Raw genomic sequence first — 23,202 nt, 5'->3', positions numbered from 1 at the left:
AGTTTGCCTCAAGCCTTTAAACGGTCCAAAATCTGAAAACAAAAACAACAAAAAAACTGGAAGAAATTCAAAAAGATGGAGGGCTATTGGCAACTTTAAAAGATTACAAGAAAGTGTAGCTTATTGGAAGCAAAATATAAAGAAAAGTGGAATGCACAGTTCTGCACCTTTGTGCAGTACTATTAATTGCACTTTGGGCTGTTGAAATACTTCAGTTTTAAAATTGACCCCACCAAACTTTAGAAAAATAAATGACACCCATATAACTATCGTATTAGACTCTGACTGGATTTTATATTATCTGTGCAACATTTTTTGAGATAAACCAATTAGTGCTGGACTGAAACATCTTCTCAGGGTCAACAAGAGTACCAGATATGTAATTAGATGTAGGATTCTGAGGACAGATGTTACGTACTAAGTCATGCTGCAGGACGTCCTGAAGCAACTGCAGCAGAATGCATTTTAAATCGCTTAGAAGCATCTCCGCTCAGCAGTCATATTTCTGAGCACTGAAATGTGTTTATTAGTGATAATCTAATGAGGCAGATATGGTTTGTCTGAGGAACGAATGAGCCTGTTGGTAATAATCACAGAGGAGCCGAATCAGCGAGTTAATTGAATCTAAGCAGGGAATCTGATTTGTTTTGACGAGACAAGAGGAAAATATACCACCTCTGTTTTAGATTACCCTTCTGCAGATATCGCACTTTACATTAGTTGTTATCACCAGTGGCAACCACTAGCAACAATTGCTGTATTTGGTCTATAGAACCACTCATGGTTGTTGCTATAATTCCAGTTCATTTCAGTTCATAGATACTTGTACTTACGTTGTAGATGCTGATGGCTGTGGGCAGTAAAGATCTTCCTTTGCGGTCTGTCTTACAGCAGATCTGAAGAAGCCTCTGACTGAAGACACTCTATTGTGGTATGACGGTTTCATAAGGAGGATGTTCAGGGTTCCCATAATGTTCTTAATTTTATGAAGAATCCTTCCTTGCACAATCATGTCCAGAGGTTCTAGAGGAGTCCCCAAAACTGAGCCACATTTTGTCATGTTACAACCGCTGCCGGTGCAGAGTCTTAGACCAACACAAAATATTATATGTCTATCAGAGTCTATTTTTATATTCTCTTTACTTAATACTTTTCAGAATATGATTTTAAACTAGGTTGATTGGTCTCTCTAAATTGCCCTTAGGTGTGAATGGGTGTGTGCACGGTTGTGGTTCCTGTGTGTCTCTGTGTTGGACTGGTGACCTGTCCAGGGTGTAGCCTGCCTCTCGCCCGTCGACCACTGGAGATAGGCACCAGCTCCCCTGTGACCTTGTACAGAAGAAGCTGGTACACAAGATGGATGGATGGCTGGATGACTTTAAACTGTATGTCCTGTGTCAAACATCTGAAATATTCTTCCTGAAGCTTCTCACAATAGTTTGCTGAAATTTTAGCCCATTCCTTCTGACAGAACTGCCGTAACGCAGTCATGCCACTTTGTAACTAATTTGTTGAAAGGATCATAGTCAATTTAGAAGATCCTTTTATGCACAAGCATTAACTTCCACAATATGTTCCTTCCTCTTGATACCATCTATTTTGTGGAGTGCACTAGTCCTTCATGCAGCAAAACACCCCCAAACTGGAAAAATATACCCAAGGATTACCTAGATTTGTGGAGGTTCACAAGTCTCTTCTTGATATCTTTGCTTATATTTATTTTTCTATGATGTCACGTAAGGAAGCAATTTGTTCTAAATGTAACCCTGAAATGCATCCCCAATTTTGGTTCACATTAACTCAAATCTTAACCATTTAGAATCTTACAAAGCCAAGGCATCATCATCCAGACTTTCCCACTTTGTTTAAAAGTAGATTGCTCTCAGTTTATGTAAACTACTATATTTGAAGAAAGTACTCGTACTCGTCGTCTTCCGCTTATCCGGGTCGCGGGGGCAGCAGACTCAGCAGAGATGCCCAGACGTCCCTCTCTCCAGACACCTCCTCCAGTTCCTCCAGGGGGAGCCCAAGGCGTTCCCAGGCCAGCCGAGAGACATAGTCCCTCCAGCGTGTCCTGGGCCGTCCCCTGGGCCTCCTCCCGGTGGGACGTGCCTGGAACACCTCCCGAGGAAGGCGTCCAGGAGCCATCCGGTATAGATGCCCGGGCCACCTCTACTGGCTCCTCTCGATGTGGAGAAGCAGCGGCTCTACTCCGAGCCCCTCCCGGATGGCCGAGCTCCTCACCCTATCTCTAAGGGAGTGCCCGGCCACCCTACGGAGGAAGCTCATTTCAGCCGCTTGTATCCGGGATCTCGTTCTTTCGGTCATGACCCAAAGTTCATGGCCATAAGTGAGGGTAGGAACGTAGACCGACCGGTAAATTGAGAGCTTTGCTTTTCGGCTCAGCTCTCTCTTCACCACAATGGACTGGCACAGCGCCCCCATTACTGTGGCAGCCGCACCGATCCGTCTGTCGATCTCCCGCTCCATTCTTCCCTCACTCGTGAACAAGACCCCGAGATACTTAAACTCCTCCACTTGAGGCAGGAACTCCCCTCCAACCTGAAGAGGACAAGCCACCCTTTTCCGGTCGAGTACCATGGCCTCGGACTTGGAGGAGCTGATCCTCATCCCAGCCACTTCACACTCGGCTGCGAACCGCCACAGCGCATGCTGTAGGTCTTGGCTAGAGGGGGCCAGCAGGACCACGTCATCTGCCAAAAGAAGAGACAAAATCCACTGGTCCCCAAACCAGACCCCCTCCAGCCCTTGGCTGCGTCTAGAAATCCTGTCCATAAAAGTTATGAACAGGACCGGTGACAAAGGGCAGCCCTGCCGGAGTCCAACATGCACTGGGAACAGGTCCGACTTAGTGCCGGCAATGCGAACCAAACTCCTGCTCCGCTCGTACAGGGACCGGATGGCCCCTAGTAAAGGGCCCCCGATTCCATACTCCTGGAGCACCCCCCACAGGGCATCACGAGGGACACAGTCGAATGCCTTCTCCAGGTCCACAAAACACATGTGAACCGGTTGGGCAAACTCCCATGAACCCTCGAGCACCCTGTAGAGGGTATAGAGCTGGTCCAGTGTTCCACGGCCAGGACGAAAACCACACTGCTCCTCCTGAAGCCGAGGTTCGACTCACGGTCGGACTCTCCTCTCCAATACCCTGGCGTAGGCCTTACCAGGGAGGCTGAGGAGTGTGATCCCCCTGTAGTTGGAACACACCCTACGGTACCCCTTCTTATAAAGGGGGACCACCACCCCAGTCTGCCAGTCCAGAGGCACTGTCCCCGACCGCCACGCAATGTTGAAGAGGTGTGTCCACCATGACAGCCCTACAACACCCAGAGACTTGAGGTACTCAGGGCGGATCTCATCCACCCCCGAAGCCTTGCCACCGCGGAGCTTTTTAAACACCTCGGTGAGTTAGGGTTAGGGTTAGGGTTAACCCTGACTTCAGCCTGGGTGATGAAAGAGTCCAACCCCGAGTCCCCAGCCTCTGTTTCCACCACGGAATGTGTGATGGCAGGATTGAGGAGATCCTCGAAGTACTCCTTCCACCGCCCGATAATGTCCTCAGTCGAGGTCAGCAGTCTCCTGCCCCCACTATAAACAGTGTTGGCGAAGCACTGCTTCCCCCTCCTGAGGCGCCGGACGGTTTGCCAGAATCGCTTCGAGGCCAACCGGTAGTCCTTCTCCATGGCCTCACCGAACTCTTCCCAGGCCCGAGTTTTTGCCTCTGCCACAGCCCGGGCCGCAGCACGCTTGGCCTCACGGTACCCGTCAGCCACCTTAGGAGTCCCACAAGCCAACCACAGCCGATAGGACTCCTTCTTCAGCTTAACAGCATCCCTTACTGCCGGTGTCCACCACTGGGTTCTGGGATTGCCGCCACGACAGGCACCGCAGACCTTACGGCCGCAGCTATGGGCAGCAGCATCGACAATAGATGTGGAGAACATGGTCCACTCGGACTCTATGTCTCCAACATCCCCCGGGATCTGGTCGAAGCTCTCCCGGAGGTGGGAGTTGAATACATCCCTGGCCGAGGGCTCCACCAGGCTTTCCCAGCAGACCCTCACTATGCGCTTGGGCCAGCCAAGTCTGTCTGGCTTTCTCCTCCTCCAGCGGATCCAACTCACCACCAGGTGATGATCAGTGGACAGCTCAGCCCCTCTCTTCACCCGAGTGTCCAAAACATGCGGCCGAAGGTCTGATGATACGACAATAAAGTCGATCATCGACCTCCTGCCTAGGGTGTCCTGGTGCCAAGTGCACTGATGGAAACCCTTATGTTTGAACATGGTGTTCGTTATGGACAATCCGTGACTAGCACAGAAGTCCAATAACAAAACACCACTCAGATTCAGATTGGGGAGGCCATTCCTCCCGATCACGCCTCTCCAGGTGTCACTGTCGTTCCCCACGTGGGCGTTGAAGTCCCCCAGCAGAATAATGGAGTCCCCGGGAGGGGCACTATCCAGCACCCCCGACAGGGACGCCAAGAAGGTCGGGTACTCTGCACTACCACTCGGCCCGTAGGCTGAAATGATAGTCAGAGACCTCTCCCCAACCCGAAGGCGCAGGGATACGACCCTCTCATCCACTGGGGTAAACCCCAACACGAGACGGCTGAGCTGGGGGTCAACAAGCAAACCCACACCAGCCCGCCGCCTCTCCCCGTGGGCCACTCCAGAGTAGAAGAGAGTCCAACCCCTCTCAAGGAGATGGGTTCCAGAGCCCACGCTGTGCGTGGCGGCGAGCCCGACTATTTCTAGTCGATATCTCTCGACTTCCCGCACAAGCTCAGGCTCTTTCCCCCTCAGCGAGGTGACATTCCACGTCCCTAGAGCCAGCCTAAGCATCCGGGGATCGGGCCGCTGAGGTCTCCACCTTCGTCCGCCACCCAATCCTCTTTGCACCGGTCCCTCACGGTTCCCCCTGCAGGTGGTGGTAAGTAACAAATATATCTTCCTTATTATCTTGGTATTTCACAAACATGCATAATCTTGGTAATCCTAATTGACCTAAACAGGAAAAGGTTAGTGTGATTTAAAGTCTTTTTATACATTGTATGTAAACATGTGGGTTCAAGTGTATGCAAGTCACACATTTCAGATTTTATTTTTAAAAAACCCAGAAAGGTTTGCATTACTTTGTGCTTATCTTGGTCTGGGCATTAAATCTCGAAAACAAATACACAGAAGTTTGTGGTTGTAACGGGGCAAACTGTGAAAAATTTGAGGTGTATGAATACATTTTAAGGTACTGTTCCAGTCCAACCTAAAAAGGACTAGTTGTTTTTATGGCTAAAATCTCATTGTGTGGAAACATTTATTCTGAAATACTACCCACAGAGATTTTTCCAGCCAATCACTCCCTGTCTGTACTGGAACCGGAGGTTTAGAGGGGAAAACAGGAAAAAATGTGGCTCCAGTTTTCTGTTGAAAACCGCAGTATTTTAAGAGCCCCTTACACCCTTGCAATGAAACCGTTCTCCTATTTGACCACAAACAATGATACATGAGAAATATCCAAAGTTTAGATTCCTGTTAAACGAAGCTTGGTTTGGAGTCTGACTTCTGTGTGGGTTTGAATCACTGTGAATGCCTGCGCATAGTTGGCTTGTGAGCTGGCAGACGCCCAGCGTTGATAATCAGCCAAGAAATGCTGTGAATGAGGGGACTGGTTGCACTCAGGACTGATGATGTGGATCAGCGCAATTTGTCTTCTCCTGTGACAAGCTTAAATCTCTGCTGCTGCCGTCAGCTCGACCAAACAATTAGAGGATTTATTTCCTGTTGAACAGTGATCTAAACACAATATCCAGCTTCTAAAGGCCACAAGAATGAGTTCTGACACCTCTTTCATACAGAAAAATGTTAAGCCAATAGTTTTGATGCTTGTTCCCAGCTGCTTCCTTAAAGAAAAAAACAGCACAAATATTTTTAATTTCGCAGCCCTAAAAAACTTACTGTAGTTATGCTGTAGTTTTTCATGATTTACTAAACAAAGCACATATTGGTTTGCTGCCATGATGAACTAAGATGATATGTTTATGGAAATAGTTTGTCACAAGCTGTTTGAGTTTGACCTGCAGTGATTCACATGTACACAGGCTTTCACTGCCTCTATAACCCACTAAGAACTGACGCAGCATATTAATGCTTCCCCTTCACAGAACTGAAAGCAAGGAGAGTTCATTTTACCCTATGCTGCTGTCAACACGCAGCTAGGATTTCTTTTGCATGTACTGGTAAATGTAAATGCAAACTTTCGTCATTAAGGAACAGTTGTTGGAAGTTTAAGCTCTAATCAGTTATTTCTAGCAGTTTTAAATAAGAGGTGAAGAAAAATTTCAGGATCCAGTTTTTTAGGAAGGTGTTTTGAACAATTCATGCTATTTAGTTCAACTTTCTGAAATGAGTTGGTTCCTCAGCAACACTGGCATTGCACAATTCAGCAGTTGTTGCAGGGGGAAATTGTTGTTCTGCTGCAACAGAATAAAAAGTCCTATGGCAGTATCTTGGTCATCTATTATCACTATTGCTTTACTTTAAAGAGTAAAATCTAGAATATAGTGATTTGACCAATCCGTCAGTTTATGTTCAGGTCCAAAGATGCAGTGGAAGAAGTGCAATTATAAATCATACTGCTCAACTTTACTTAGGCTTAATGGCTTTTGATTCTTGCAGTGCATCTTTGTGCAATGTATGGAACACCATCTCTTTATAGGATGGATTTTTAGCTGGTGTTAGTTTTCAGTACAGCTGCACAATATATCGATTCACAATCACAGTTCCAGTATTAATGTGTGCGATATCAAAATAACAAAAAATGGCTTGGACACAATATTTGGTAGGATAGTATATTTTAAGTGACATGCATTGAAATTCTGCATGCAAGTAATATAATTGGCATGTTGCATAGACTTTCAATGCCCTCTATGGCCACACTTTAGTTATATAATTAGCGTCTAAGATGCTTAAAAAGCTTACAAAGAGCAGTGGTGGACCTTGTGATGAAGGAAAAGAATGAATAAGTCAGGAAAATGTAGGTTAATTGTCTGTTTTCCTGATATTGTACAGGTTTAATGTTCAATTTCACAGTGTAGTCACAGTCTTTTGCAAAAGTATTAAAATTGCTTGAGCCTTTTCCCATTTAGTCCTGTTACAGCCACAACCCGCAAGGTATTTTGTTAGTATTTTTTGTGATAGACCAACACAAAGTACTGCAGAATTCTGAAGTTGAAGAAAAAATAATAATGGCATTTCCGATATAAAAATCAGAGAAGTGCCGCATGTATTCAGCTTCTCTGAATCAATACGTTGAAGAACCACCTTTTGTTGCAATTGCACCACTAAGTCCTTAGTGATGTGTCTCCCAAAAGACAGAAATATTTCTAGCTCCAGCGCAGTCAGACAATTCAGAAAGCATCTGTGTTGCCACAGATTCTTAAGCTAATTCGGAGCAGACTGTACTTCTTGAGGAAGCTTAGGTCCTTTGGTGTTTGCAGCAAGATGCTGCATATCTTCTATAAGTCTGTTGTGGAAAGTGTGATCTCTTCTACCATCATCTGCTGGGGAAGCAGCATCAGAGCCAGGGACTTAAAAAAGCTCAACAAGCTGATAAAAAAGGCTGGCTCTGTTTTGGGACTCCTCTGGAACCTCTGGAGATCATTGTGGAAAGACGGATTCTTCATAAAATGAACATTATGGAGAACCCTGAGCATCCTCTTCATGAGACTGTCCTACAACAACAGAGTGTCTTCAGTCAGAGGCTTCTTCAGATCTGCTGTAAGACAGACGCTACAGGAGATCCTTCCTGCCACAGCCATCAGCATCTACAACGGCTCTTTGAAGAAACCTTCATAATGAGCTACAACAACATTTAATTTCCCTTTGGGATTAATAAAGTATTTTTGAATTGAATTGAATTGAATTAGCCTCAAGTGGAGGAGTTTAAGTATCTCGGGGTCTTGTTCACGAGTGAGGGAAGAATGGAGCGGGAGATCAACAGACAGATCAGTGCGGCTGCCACAGTAATGGGGGCACTGAGCTGGTCCGTTGTGGTGAAAAGAGAGCTGAGCCGAAAAGCGAAGCTCTCGATTTACCGGTTGGTCTACGTTCCTACCCTCACCTATGGCCATGAACTTTGGGTCATGATCGAAAGAACGAGATCACGGATACAAGCGGCTGAAATGAGCTTCCTCCGTAGGGTGGCCGGGCACTCCCTTAGAGATAGGGTGAGGAGCTCGGCCATCCAGGAGGGGCTCGGAGTAGAGCCGCTGCTCCTCCACATCGAGAGGAGCCAGTTGAGGTGGCTCAGGCATCTATACCGGATGCCTCCTGGACGCCTTCCTCGGGAGGTGTTCCAGGCACGTCCCACAGGGAGGAGGCCCAGGGGACGACCCAGGACACGCTGGAGGGACTATGTCTCTCGGCTGGCCTGGGAACACCTGGGGCTTCCCCCGGAGGAGCTGGAGGAGGTGTCTGGGGAGAGGGACGTCTCGGTGTCTCTGCTGAGTCTGCTGCCCCCGCGACCCGGTCCCAAATAAAGCGGAAGACGATGAGTATAAGTACGAGTGAATTAGATTTAGGTGTGTTTTTTACTGGACCTTTCTAACACGATTGAAACTCTGGCTGTATGTTTAGGGTTGTTGTCCTGCTGCCCCTGTCTCAAGTCTTTCACAACTTCTAACAGGTTTTCTTCCAGGATTTCCCTGTATTTAACTTCATCTCTCTTCCCATACACTTTAACCAGCTTCCCTGTCCCTGCTGAAGAAAAACATCCCGACAGCACCAAATTTCACTGCAGGAATGGCATGTTCAGGGAGATGTGCAGTGTTAGTTTTTCAACACACGTGGTGCTTCGAATGCAAACAAGATTTGGCTCTATTTCAACAATATTTCTTGCTACTCCTCCTTAAATTGCCATACTTGCATTTGTATAGTAAAGACAACTAATATGATTTATAGTGTCCATTCAACAGGTTCTCCCATCTGAGCTGTAGATCTCTACACCTTTTTCAGAGTTACCATGGGTATCTAGGCTGCATATCTTGGAAGGTTTGCAATTATGGACTTGGGAAAATTGAAGTTTGTAATTAAAATGTGTCAAATGCAAAAAAAAAACCCTAAAGGGGTGAGATTACTTTCGCAAAGTGCAGTGTATTGTTTTTGTGTGCACTTAAAGCTGAACTTTAATTTCACACTTCCACCCCTCCAGTTTCGGTTTCATGTAAAGACAGGAGGTCTGATGTCCAGTGTTGCATAAATTATTTTGATGATGAAAAACACTAATCATTTTAGGAACATAAAATGTTATGATATCTCTTTTTTTTTCTACAAAAATATAAACAATAATTCTGTCTTTATAGTAAAGTATTTGTGAATTAATAATTTTGATGCTGTTTTGCTTTCAAAGAATTGCACCTAAAATGTCTTGTTTTTTCTTGATTAAACCTTTAATATCTACTTTTCCCCTTCAAATCATGCAAACCTCCTATGCCATGGCATTTAGCATTTGTATTTAATTTGTCTGAAAATCAGTTTGATACCTAATCCATGATGTTAGTATGTGGTCATGAGAGGCCTGCTTGCATTATTAAAGTTCTAGGGACAGTTGGTTCCAGTAAACAAAGAACATGGGAAATGACTGATAAAACTGATGTGAACATGATTGTTCTGTTTTACATTGCTGGTTGTACATTGTTTTGGGGAGAAAGTGATATTTCTTTGGGAAAAGTGAAACTGGAGCCACATTTTAGAAGGAAACACCCAGCGAGGTTGTGTTCCCTCATTTTTCTAAGAATTGCAAATATTTAAAGCATTTTATTTTATTTTTAAAGCAATGATAATAGAGGGGTCATGCATTGAACACTAATGGCTATCAATGCTTCATTCTAGTATGCCTGTCATAGTAACAGAGATACCCACGGTTCTTAAGACTGTACAGTAAATCCTGTAAAGTTTATTACTGCGGTTCTTAAAGAAATCATTTTCCACAGTCTTATTGCCTCTACAATTATTTTTGTCCTTTAAACACAGAATTATACCAGTAATGAGTGGAGGCCACTTAAGTTACAACATTTAATTAAGCAGTCAGCATAATAATCCTATAAGAGTTTAATTGTACAACTGCAGTATCCATCATGTAAAGAAAAGTCAGATTTTCTCTCATTTGACCAGAGGACAATAGCACCATTGTCATTCGTTTGGTTGCAGTTCATCATAATAACCTGTAGTTTTGTTATAAAATTGTATGTTAAGATAACGCAGGTGCTGCATATTGTGTAAAGTTAAAGTGTGACTGCAGGAGTTCAGACTTTTGTTAGAAGTTACATGCTGTTTAACCGGTTTAGCCAAATCAGAAAGCTATTGGAAGTCTACAGGTCCTTCTCAAAATATTAGCATATTGTGATAAAGTTCATTATTTTCCATAATGTCATGATGAAAATTTAACATTCATATATTTTAGATTCATTGCACACTAACTGAAATATTTCATGTCTTTTATTGTCTTAATACGGATGATTTTGGCATACAGCTCATGAAAACCCAAAATTCCTATCTCACAAAATTAGCATATTTCATCTGACCAATAAAAGAAAAGTGTTTTTAATACAAAAAACGTCAACCTTCAAATAATCATGTACAGTTATGCACTCAATACTTGGTCGGGAATCCTTTGGCAGAAATGACTGCTTCAATGCGGCGTGGCATGGAGGCAATCAGCCTGTGGCACTGCTGAGGTCTTATGGAGGCCCAGGATGCTTCGATAGCGGCCTTTAGCTCATCCAGAGTGTTGGGTCTTGAGTCTCTCAACGTTCTCTTCACAATATCCCACAGATTCTCTATGGGGTTCAGGTCAGGAGAGTTGGCAGGCCAATTGAGCACAGTGATACCATGGTCAGTAAACCATTTACCAGTGGTTTTGGCACTGTGAGCAGGTGCCAGGTCGTGCTGAAAAATGAAATCTTCATCTCCATAAAGCTTTTCAGCAGATGGAAGCATGAAGTGCTCCAAAATCTCCTGATAGCTAGCTGCATTGACCCTGCCCTTGATAAAACACAGTGAACCAACACCAGCAGCTGACACGGCACCCCAGACCATCACTGACTGTGGGTCCTTGACACTGGACTTCTGGCATTTTGGCATTTCCTTCTCCCCAGTCTTCCTCCAGACTCTGGCACCTTGATTTCCGAATGACATGCAGAATTTGCTTTCATCCGAAAAAAGTACTTTGGACCACTGAGCAACAGTCCAGTGCTGCTTCTCTGTAGCCCAGGTTAGGCGCTTCTGCCGCTGTTTCTGGTTCAAAAGTGGCTTGACCTGGGGAATGCGGCACCTGTAGCCCATTTCCTGCACACGCCTGTGCACGGTGGCTCTGGATGTTTCTACTCCAGACTCAGTCCACTGCTTCCGCAGGTCCCCCAAGGTCTGGAATCGGCCCTTCTCCACAATCTTCCTCAGGGTCCGGTCACCTCTTCTCGTTGTGCAGCGTTTTCTGCCACACATTTTCCTTCCCACAGACTTCCCACTGAGGTGCCTTGATACAGCACTCTGGGAACAGCCTATTTGTTCAGAAATTTCTTTCTGTGTCTTACCCTCTTGCTTGAGGGTGTCAATAGTGGCCTTCTGGACAGCAGTCAGGTCGGCAGTCTTACCCATGATTGGGGTTTTGAGTGATGAACCAGGCTGGGAGTTTTAAAGGCCTCACGAATCTTTTGCAGGTGTTTAGAGTTAACTCGTTGATTCAGATGATTAGGTTCATAGCTCGTTTAGAGACCCTTTTAATGATATGCTAATTTTGTGAGATAGGAATTTTGGGTTTTCATGAGCTGTATGCCAAAATCATCTGTATTAAGACAATAAAAGACCTGAAATATTTCAGTTAGTGTGCAATGAATCTAAAATATATGAATGTTAAATTTTCATCATGACATTATGGAAAATAATGAACTTTATCACAATATGCTAATATTTTGAGAAGGACCTGTAATGGCTCTTGAATTTTTGCTTGTGTCATTATATGAATTTCTCTCTATGTTTTAAGTTAACAGTCAAATTCACTAAATTAGAATATACATTCTGATAAGGTTTTTCAGATTAATGTACCTTTTGAAAAGAACAACCTAAAAGCAGATATTAAACATAATTTTCATTAAGCTCACATTTCTGTAATAAAAAGTGTTTTAATGGTCTGATGTTATATTTTAATGTTAAATGTGTTTTCATTAGCTGAAAATCACCACTATTAACAGAAAGTGAGGCTTGAAAACATAAATCTTCTGTGTAATTAATCTATATAACATGTTTCACTTAGTGAATTAAGTTACTTAAATAAATTAACTTTTCAAAAATATTCACGTTTATTCAATGTGACTAGCTTTGGTATTAAGAGCTATGTTAATATGTCAAACCAGTGGTGTCTAGACATTTTGGGCCAAAATTGTTAAACTGAAAGTACTCATGCAATCTTTTAATTAAACAAATAAAGTAGTCTGATCTTTGTAGAAAAGGGATGTGTAAATTATTGTACATCCAAAACATAGAAAGGGTTTTACATGTTTTCCTTATTAAAAGAGGTTTCACTGTTTTCCATTTTGTTGGCCTAGAATTTATTTTTCCATTCTCAGCAACAAGAATTTGGGTCATGTTTTCTTTGCTAACTCTAAACACATTTAGCCAAGTTTAATAAATTCATTAAAAGCATATTTGGTACTATCCAAGTCTGCTTTTGAGTAAACATCACTGCATATATCTGCTCCTTTTTATTCTGAAATTAAAAGAGAAGGAAAAAGTATGGTTATAACAAGACTAATTCTTTGTGCTGTACCTAACATTTACCATTGTAAGATTTTAAATTGTTAGAAACATTTTTGCCTAACTAAAAAATGTCTCTATCTGCATCAACCACCTGTGCTGGTGTGCCAAATTTGTACCATTCTAGAAACCCAGTCAGGGGCCTCACAAAATCAGTCCAGAGGCTGCAAATGGTCTCAGGGCCACCACTTGGACACCCCTCTGTTAGACATTCCTGTTTACAGATAAAACCAGCTGCATTCTTTCTGTTTCTGTTGTTTTAGTTGAATAAGAACATTTCCATAAATATTATAAGAAGCACTGCTGAGTCTCTGAAACAGTTATTTTAAGTATGTTTCCTTTGTATAAAAAGCCTGTAGCCAGATGTTTTTTTTGCATTTGTATGATTTTACTGAAAATAAATAACTGAAGGTGTATGGCATTTACCAGACAAAGGTTACACATTCCAGGTGTTCTGTCCAGCAGAATTTCATGATACCAGTTAATGCAACTGGTACGTCAGACACAATCCTAACGATTGTTAAGAAAAAGTAATAAGAGCCGGACTAGCATGAGGCCTTCCTGCGAACAGCTTCCATCGATGTGCACAGCTGGGTTTGGGCCAGCCAACAGGTTGGTGTTTGTTATTGGGGGGACCCTCAAACTGCTGACACACTCTTTTGAGTCATACGTGTTGATTGGATGGCCCCTCCGCTCTTTGACGGCCAGAGCAGTGTGATATGTGGGATTGTCCCTGCAGTGGGATAACACGGTCACAGCCAGAAACATGACAGATGCTTCCTGTTTGGCTGACTGTTGCAGAAATTGATTGCTCAAGTGAAATCCTTTACCTGCGCATTAGTATTAAAATATTACTTACTGTAATGGAGGCTTTGGGATGATTTGACCTCTCATATGTCAGTCATCAGTTTATCATTCATCACAGATGGCTAATATTGTGAAAAATTATGTCATGCCAATTTCTTCTCTGCTTTCACTCTTACCAGTGACAGTACTGTGCAAAAGTCTTGGTGCCTCCTGTTTTCTTTATACCTTGTTACTAAGAGACACATTTTCTTGCATTTGTTTATAGTTATCTCAGTTTTCCAAAAGTTATTAAAAGACAATTCTCTTGATTTTTGCTTGCTTTAGGGTAACAAAGCTGCTAAACTCAATTGGTTGACTAGTGTTGTGTTTACATAACAACAAAATACAAATACAACTTCAAATGCATCTTTAGGTACCTTGAGTCTATGAAAAATGACAAAGAAAACACAGGCATTGCTGAACTCATAGATCAAAATATACAGTGCTTTGGAAAAGTATTTGCCCCCTCTGCCCCCACATTGTTGTGTTTCCTTGTTGTCAGACTTAAATGATTCAGATTATCAAACAAATTTCAGTATCAGACAAAAATAAATTGAGTTAATATAAATTACAGTGTTTAAAATTATTTTGTTTATTTGGGGAAACCTAATAGAGAACCTGTCTTTACAACATGAAGTAGATTAAAAGCTCTCACTAAGCAACACATCATGCCCTGATTTGAAAAATAGAACAGAAACAGAAACAAAGTCATTAATAATAAAGAAAACTGTACAACGATTACTTCCATGGGAGTGTTCCAAGGCGATAACCACTGCTGATCCCCAAGACCTGACACTACTGCTTTTGTTCTCCACCTGTCCACTTGTCCTATTTTTTTAAACACACATACATCATTTTGTAGTCCATTCTTAAGAACAGAACACAAATTAAGTAAGAACGAGCAACCAATGAAAAAGCAAAACAGAAAAATTTTCACAAGGTGAGTCCTACAGAGGTATTAGCTGAAAACTTCATGGTCAGGGACAAGACTAGACTGAAGACAAGTGAAAAAGCAGCCATATTCAAAAGAAAATGCTTCACAGACATTTAGAAAGTCTGGAGAAATGTTGACCAAGACAATGTTACAAGATTTCATGAAAGTCCCGCTCCCAATGTAAAAGCATGAGCCAGTAAGAGAATCTCACAGTATGATAAGCTTGAATAAAAATAACACAGTTTAACTGTAGACCAATATTAATTTGAAATAACAATGTATAACATGACGTAATTGCTTTTATTTAAACCATCAATGCACATTTTTTCCAACTGCTACTACAGAAATATAACATTTTAATTACCATATCCTAACATGTAAGCACACATCCAGACGGGCCGTGATGTAGGGCTTGACCTGGGACACATGGAATGTAGGGTGAATTCTCATGGAGCGAGGCAACTGGAGACGGACTGCCACCGAGTTCGCCACTTTGGATATGGGGAAAGATCCAATAAAACAAAGTGCTAGTTTCTTACTCTCCACTTGCAGGGTAAGATGCTTGGTGGAGAGCCAAACCTTCTGACCAATTTATACGTATGCTGGTGACGAGGGGGCCGAATACTTTCGCAAGGCACTGTAAATGAGATCAGAGTCAGTCAGGCAGGCAAAGAGGGAACGCTGGACATTTACTCACACAAGGCTTTTGATAATCTGGTGCTGTTTGTCAGTGTGCTGCTCAAAAAGCCAGGTGCACAGGGGGAGCAGGTGAGGCGTAATTAGGGAGCTGGCTGGGAAGGAGCAGGTGAAAGCAATCCTCCTAAAAGCTGCAGCACAGAGACGATCAGCATGCAGACAGAGATGGTGCAGACAAACAGTCCAGGATCATAACAACTACATTAAAGTCTTCATCTAAAATCTGGAAAACTATTCATAATGGAACTGAATACAAAAAACAAACTGTAAAAATAAGTGAAAAGATTCGGTACTTAATAACAGTGAGGGGTGTTTTTCATACCATGACGTCCACGTTTTTCCAAATAATCTTCCAAATAGTTGAATATGCTATTCTTGTAAGTGTAGCAGCCATCATTAGATGGCTAAGTAGGTTTAGCCGTCAACGGGTGGGGGAGGGGCAGTGTTGCATTACTAGGCTCCATAAGGCCAGTGAAAAGGCTGGTCACTCTAAAATTCTTGTCTAGCACTTCTTTAAATGATTTTAAACCGTACAAAAAGCATGATGGGATTTTTTAGCGGCTTCCAACCCCCAACTTTTAATACTTGATATACCTGCATGTAGATAATTTCCATCCAGATAACATCTTTCTATTGTTTTTTATACGACCTAATGTATAACAGATCACCAATCCCTCCACCATAAATGAGTGAATGCACTGCCTAAACATACTACATGGAGAACGAGTGGAAAATGATATCAGATGCTTCATATCACTCCTTCTTTTTTTCCAGGTGCTGGGGAATCTGGGAAAAGCACTATTGTCAAGCAGATGAAGTAAGTCCAAACTTTTATCACAATCAGGATGATAATTTTCATGACTTTTAACAGTTTCTGCAGGGATTTTTTCTGCTATTTTTATACCATGCTAAAGAAAGAGGCTCACTCCCTCTTTTAACTGCCACATTGTTGAGCTCATCTGTCTGGAAAAGTTGTGGCGGCACAGTTGAAACTTTACTTTGCGCCACTCAGGCAAAGGACAAAGCCCCTTCTTTACATAGCGTGTTAGACAAAGGCCACAAAGGCTTGTTGTTGCCTGGCAGGGCTTGAATATAATCCGCCGGTTCCCACATTACGCATGCCGTTTGCTCACTGAAGCTAAAAGTCCAGTACTAATGACAGTGCTGCATGAGATCTGGCAAATGTGTAATTAGATGTATGACTGTTTAACCTGCATTGAACTGTTAAATATTTATGTGAAATCTGAGAGTCTGTTTTGTTTAATTTATGCGTCAGAATCATTCATGAGGATGGCTACTCAGAAGAAGAGTGCAAGCAATACAAAGTGGTGGTGTACAGCAATACCATCCAGTCCATCATGGCCATCATCAGGGCAATGGGGCTGCTGAAGATAGATTTTGGGGATGCTTCCCGGGCAGTAAGTTAACAACCTTATCCTAACCTTGTGGTTTAAATCACCACAGGAGTCCTTTTACAGCGTCAGCAGTTATTGATCTTGTTTCCAGGATGATGCGCGGCAGCTGTTCACCCTGGCGAGCACAGCGGAGGAAGGAGTGATGTCTCCGGAGCTGACCGGTGTGATTCACAAGCTGTGGAACGACAGCGGTGTCCAGGCTTGCTTTGATCGATCTCGAGAGTATCAGCTCAATGACTCGGCTGCATAGTGAGAACTTCACACCAAGCAATGCACATTAATTATCAGCTCCAGCATTTTTATATAAACTGAGGTCTGAACACAGCTCTGTTGGTGGTTTTATGACCATGTAAAAATGGAAAATGCCCCTCCTCGCATCTCTACTTTTTCTGGGTTGACTTTTGAATTGCTACTTACAGTGCTTTGCATGTTTTCACATATTTAGATGTTGCAACCGCTAACTGCATTTAATTTTCATTTTATGTGGTAGACAAACACAAAGTAGTAAGTTATTGTAAAGAATCTAAATCCAGACCATGTTTTTAGATTTTTATTTGTTAAAAGAAATATAATTAAAAAACATTTTGAAAACATTTTGCCTGCTAAATTGTACACTACCTTGTTTTGGTTTATCATGTGAAATCTCTGTAAAATACATACTAAAATTTGTGGTTGACGTTACTAAATGGGATATGAAGACTTTTGCAAGGCGCTTTATATTACTATACTAATGACAAAATGGTGTCAGTTTGTTACTATAGTCAACCACTGACTGAAAGAGTCTGTTTTAGTGAAAAAGCAAACAAGGAGCCAAATATTGTCTTATATTACTAATCAAACACAGAAGCAGCTCATGCAGTTCTCTGTTTTCTGCCGACTGTTTCCCTTCATATCACGCCCATCCTGAGCAAAGATTTTGCTCAGTGTGAAGAACGTATTCTTTGTTGTACAAACACCTGAGTTGTCATGACTCTCTTTGCACTGTGCAAACTGTGCGACAAGAGGAACCAGTGGAGTTAGTCTGTATGTACTCAGCCCACAAGAAGCCAGTGTTTATCATCCATGAAAATATGAGCCCATATTTAGTATTGTTCTGTGGCGTCCTCAGATGTTTTGCTCTACATGACCAAGCTTAAGTATCTGACAAATGTTTTCCTGCCGAGCATGACATTTTAAGTTTTAAAAGCCACTTCAGAACTTGATTAAACTGCATGATGTTGACGGAAGATGAAAACAAACACTGAATCACAGAAACAGTTTGGGGTTTTCTACAAACCTAAATATTTGCTCTTAGATCATGTCCTTTTGTGTCCCTCAGCTACTTGAATGCCTTGGACAGGATCTGCAAGTCGAACTACATCCCAACTCAGCAGGATGTGCTGCGGACCCGCGTGAAGACCACTGGGATCGTAGAAACCCACTTCACCTTCAAAGATCTCTACTTCAAGTTAGTACTGCTAAATCATGACAGACATTATATCTTGACAGAGCTTTTGTTGCTACGAAAACAACCTCTTAAGCTTAACACTCCTGAGTCAGGTTGCTGTATTGTTTGGAGATAATAGTGGATGGCTTCGTTGTTCCGTTTACTTGTCAAATACATTTTGCTTCGATTGTTTTGTAGAAATTCATAATATCTTCATACATAAAGAAATAAAAGTACATAGACATGTTTTAATAGGTTTAGTTATTAGTGCCTGGCAGAGTTATTCATACCCCTCGAAGTTTTACACTTGTTACATTACAATCACAAAGTTTATTGTCTTTAATGTTGAATTTTACACAAAGTAGCACATAAATGAAAACGAAATGATACAAGTCTAAGTAGTGTGACATGTACATAGCCCCTCAGAGTTGATACTTTGTTGACCTTTACGGCTTCAAGTCTTCAGAGTACATCTGTACCAGCTTTGCACATCTAGAAACAGAAATATTGCCTTTTCCAAAATAGCTCAGGCTCGGTCAGATTGCACAGAGAGCATGTGAACATCAGTTTTCAAGTCCTGCTACAGATTAACAATTCAATTTATATCTGTACTTTGACTAGGCAATTCTAATGTGACTATACATTGACCTACACTATTGCATTATAGCTCTCGCTGCATATTTAGGATCATTTTCCTGCTGCAAGTGTCGCAGTCTCAAGTCTTTTGGAGCTTCTTGCGGGTTTTCTTCCATGATTATCATGTATTTACCTTCATCCATATTCCCTTAAGCTCTGACCAACCTCCCTGTACCTGCTGAAGAACAGCATCCCTACAGCATGATACTGCCACCATTATGTCTCATCATACAGATGTCGTGTCTAGGGTGATTCTTTTTCTTTCTGCTCTCGGTGGAGGAGGACGCTTTTTCTCTGTCTCCCGCACCCCCTCACACCACCTTCACCGTTCCCAGCGTTGCTTCTTTGTGCCGAGGTTTTTTTCAATCTCAAACTGTATCTTGCCAAGGATAAAGTGTGAAATACATTTTTTTCCCTCTACTTTCTTAATGTGGCCTCTTTTCTCATCTAGCAAGGGCAGCGCCTGTGAGTGGGCAGCAAAGCCTCGGTGACCCGTCCCCCCCTTGTCTTGTGTCATGATGTATGTTTGGATGGGTTGTACTGGAATTCTAATTTCCCCTCGGGGATCAATAAAGTATCTTTGAATTGAATTGAATTGAATTGAATGTGTTGTGTTCGTTTTACCACACAAAGAGTTTGGTGTTTTGGCCAGAAGGTTTAAATTTTGTCTTGTCTGAAAAGAACAGCTAATTCCACATATTTGCTGTTTCCTCTTCATGGTATGTGCTAAACTGTAAATGCAACTTATTGTGGCTTTCTTAAAATATCGCTTTCTACTTTTTCATAAAGCCCAGATTTGTGGAGTGCATGACTAATATTTGTCTTGTTTACAAACTATCCCACCTAAGCTGTGGATTTCTGCAGCTCCTGCTGAGTTACCATGGGCCTATTGGGTTCTTCTTAGATTAATGCTCTCCTTACCTGGGCTGTCAGTTTAGTTGTACCTTACTTTTTCCATATTTGTGATGATTAATTAAACTGTGTTTAGGTGACTTCTGCACTAGATTCAAAGTAGGAGGCGCAGAACACAAATGCATGGCAAATTGTTCTGATTTTCAATTTGTAATCGATTTTTAAAACCATGTCTTTACACGTCATAAAATCCCAATAAAATATATTGAAGTTTATGGTTCTAACAGGACAAAGATGAGAATGTTTCATGGGAATTAATACTTTTGTAAGGCCCTGTTTAATAATATTCTTTGTGTGTTTTTATTTTCCCCTTCCTTTTGGCTGCTGAGCTTCAGATGACGTTGCTTTGAGACACTACGCATGCAAATTATGACCTATTTTATAAATGCTGATGGATTTTGGTGTAATACTTCACAAGCCATCTTTGTAATTGGATTGCTTCACTCCTCTTTCCAGTATTTAATTTTTTCCTTCCAGGTTCTGTACTTTGAAATATTGGTAAAGCATTAACTGTAATAGCATCGGTGATCAGAACCTTAAAATGTATAATCACTGAATTGGTGTAGCAGGACAGACATTTCATTTCATTTCTGTGTCAGCTTAGTATAGCTTTGGTTTGCCACAGAACGCCTCAGGTGGAGGCGAATGCAGCGCACACACAAACAGGAGATTACAAAGTCAGGTGGCCTGAGCCCTGCGTGCCTGAGCCCTGGATTACAAAACCTTGTAAACCGCCGATATTGAAATGATAATCAAAGTGATCTGAGTAAACTCATTTATTAATGCACTAAGTCAGTGTGTTTGTGTGTCCGCAGGATGTTTGATGTCGGCGGTCAGCGCTCAGAAAGAAAGAAGTGGATCCACTGTTTTGAAGGAGTCACAGCCATCATTTTCTGTGTAGCGCTCAGTGACTATGACCTCGTCTTGGCTGAGGATGAGGAAATGGTAAGTGATGGATGTGCAATTGCTGGAGTGGCCATGAGTTCATGATTTACAGCCACAAGATCAATATTCTGTGGTCATAAGTTAAAAAGGTGTGCGGGTGTGGAAAATTAAACCGTGGCTGCATCCTAAACAAGCTGGCTAAGATCGAAAATCAATCAAACTCTCATAACATATATGTCGCTTTCTATAAAACAAAATGTCACAATCTAGTTTTCAATTTGTTTTGCTATTTCGATGTAAATTACAGTTTAACTGTATCAAAATCTCCCTTATAACAGACCAACTTTTGCATTCTGTGCACATAACTTGGGGACCTTACAGTAGGTGTTATTTGTGGTTTTTCCTGTTTTTTGGTCACCTTTGTTCTTCAGTGGGATTTAGTTGTATATTATACTGCTGCAGAAAACCCCCGATATGTGTGTTGAGATCCAGACAGCTTCTGCATAATTTGGCGATAAAAAACTCTTGGAGGAGCATCAAGTAATAAACTAAGGAAGACTGAAATGATGACTGTATATCCAGCCAAGACCTGCAAAACATCATCCAAAACTGCCAAGTAGGATCAGTAAAGTAAAAGACTGACAATGGGTCCAGCTACAGTTGAAGCAGCGACAGTTCAGCCAGAGATTATTCATATCCCTGACAGATTTAGGTTTAAAGTTAGTTTGAGTACATCTTCTGATAACTTTTTTGAGTTACTCAGAATCTGATAGAGAATTTGTGAAGAGACCTAAAGATTAGATAAATTGGCAAAATACCAGAGGAAACATGCAAAAATCCTTTATGTAGTATCTGACTGGCCAACATTGTCATTCAAGCATCTTTGTGGCTGATATTTGTGGGAGCATGCTGGTTGATCGGACTGGATTCTCAAAAGGTTGAAATTTGGGTGAATATATCAGGTAGTTTGTTGCTTATGGTTGGCTCAAGGCTCCCCTGCAGAACCTTGTAATTATTGTTGTCTAACCTTTAATATGGTTATTCAACATGTTTAGAAGCATAAATAGCATAATTTAAATCTAAAATAAATTAATCTTTTCTGCAAAAACTTTAACTTCAGATCTTTTCAGTCGCAGAATGGTGTTATAGGAAATATTTGGTTTTAGTAAAATCAGACGTGCCACAATTATTGGTAGCCCTGACAATTCTTGTAAAATGTTTAACTGCAGCATTTTTTGTAATTTATACTTTTCTTTCTTAAGGCGATCGGAGTGTAAACCTTTAAATGACTTAATGAATTCTTGATTCTACATTTCTACATTACACAGAAGCCCATTTCTTCAACATGGAAAAAGAAGTGTATATGTCATATAGTATGGCAGATGTGTCCTGACCTTCTTAAATCAGGAAATTGCTACAAGATCATATCATCACTCGTTGTAAAGAAGATGTTAAGAGAGGGAGAAAAAAAACAATCTCCAAGACTCGCTTTTAACAAGATTTATTGTTGGCTTTCTCACTCTCTTTAGGCGAGTCAATCAGCAAAAATTAAAAAATAGTGACTGCAACTTACTGTACGTTTTTGAAAGTTTATTGGCAAGCCCTGCTTTGTGAAATACGACTTTATAAGCTTGATTTCTTACAGCATTACATGTGGCATTTCATTTATGAGCCACATGAAGTCGCAGCAATAAATTGGAGCCTTTACACCCGCTGGCACTAAATAGTTCAGTGCTTGCAAGGTTTTAAAAGGCTATAAAGTGAAACAACAGAGTTTAGTCTGTAACATGTGAAATAGCCATATTTGGGGTAAATTAACAACAGATGTCTTCCACAGAACCGGATGCACGAGAGCATGAAGCTGTTTGACTCCATCTGCAACAATAAATGGTTTACGGTCACCTCCGTCATCCTCTTCCTTAACAAAAAGGACTTGTTCGAAGAGAAGATCGCCAGGAGTCCACTTACTATCTGCTACCCTGAGTACACCGGTGAGACAAATCTGTACATTAACATTTTGTTAAGAATTTCTTCTTATAGTCTCAGATTTTCTGTAACTGCTCCTTTATTTGTTACATCTGAAAGTCAACTTTTAAATTAAAAATACTGTTTTAGTAATAATCTCTGATTCTGTTTTGAATTAATTATTTTCTGAACTTTGGGATATTGATTTATGTTTTATAATATTAATTAATTAATACATAGCTCTAAAGCGTTTTAGAGCTTCTCAATACAAGGGAACATAACAACTGGTCCTGAAAGAACAGCTTTTTGCCAGGTTGTAACACATAACACAGTCCACGATATCCACAAACGTAGAGGTTACTTTCCCAAAACTTATCAGCTACTTTCCAAAATGTGCCAAGTACTTTACCCAAACTTAGTATGTAGTAAGTGCCACACAAGTTCCAGAAGGGTACCTGCAAAGTTCCCTGAAAGTACCTCGTAAGTTCAGGTAAGGTATCCATTGAGTTTAATGAAAGTTCCCAGAAAGTATTTCTTAAATTCTAGAAAACGAATTTACTGGAAAGTGACCTTTAAGGTCAGGGAAAGTAGCCTCTAAAATCTGGGGAAGTAACCTCTAATATCTGGGGAAGTAACCTCTAAATTTGGGGAAAG

At 41.5% G+C, this 23,202-nt stretch overlaps 1 protein-coding gene across 3 annotated transcripts in view; it reads left to right on the top strand.

Annotated features, from left to right (window-relative positions):
- The window catches only part of gnai3 (guanine nucleotide binding protein (G protein), alpha inhibiting activity polypeptide 3), a 33,004-nt gene that overhangs the window by 5,562 nt on the left and 4,240 nt on the right, over positions 1-23,202 (top strand). For 2 of the 3 annotated variants that reach the window (XM_047363204.1, XM_047363213.1), the window contains exons 2-7: positions 16,084-16,126; positions 16,586-16,727; positions 16,816-16,973; positions 18,043-18,171; positions 20,514-20,643; positions 22,421-22,574. In XM_047363204.1, the coding sequence (XP_047219160.1) occupies positions 16,084-16,126; positions 16,586-16,727; positions 16,816-16,973; positions 18,043-18,171; positions 20,514-20,643; positions 22,421-22,574 (756 nt within the window). Of the gene's footprint in view, positions 1-15,551; positions 15,576-16,083; positions 16,127-16,585; positions 16,728-16,815; positions 16,974-18,042; positions 18,172-20,513; positions 20,644-22,420; positions 22,575-23,202 lie in introns of those variants that run through there. The other variant, XM_047363220.1, reaches the window with a different exon arrangement.

This window comes from Girardinichthys multiradiatus, chromosome 1, assembly GCF_021462225.1.
Source record: "Girardinichthys multiradiatus isolate DD_20200921_A chromosome 1, DD_fGirMul_XY1, whole genome shotgun sequence".
Classification (NCBI taxonomy): Eukaryota; Metazoa; Chordata; class Actinopteri; order Cyprinodontiformes; family Goodeidae; genus Girardinichthys; species Girardinichthys multiradiatus.
Note: the sequence above shows the minus strand (reverse complement) of the source record. Positions and strands in the feature narration are given on the sequence as shown.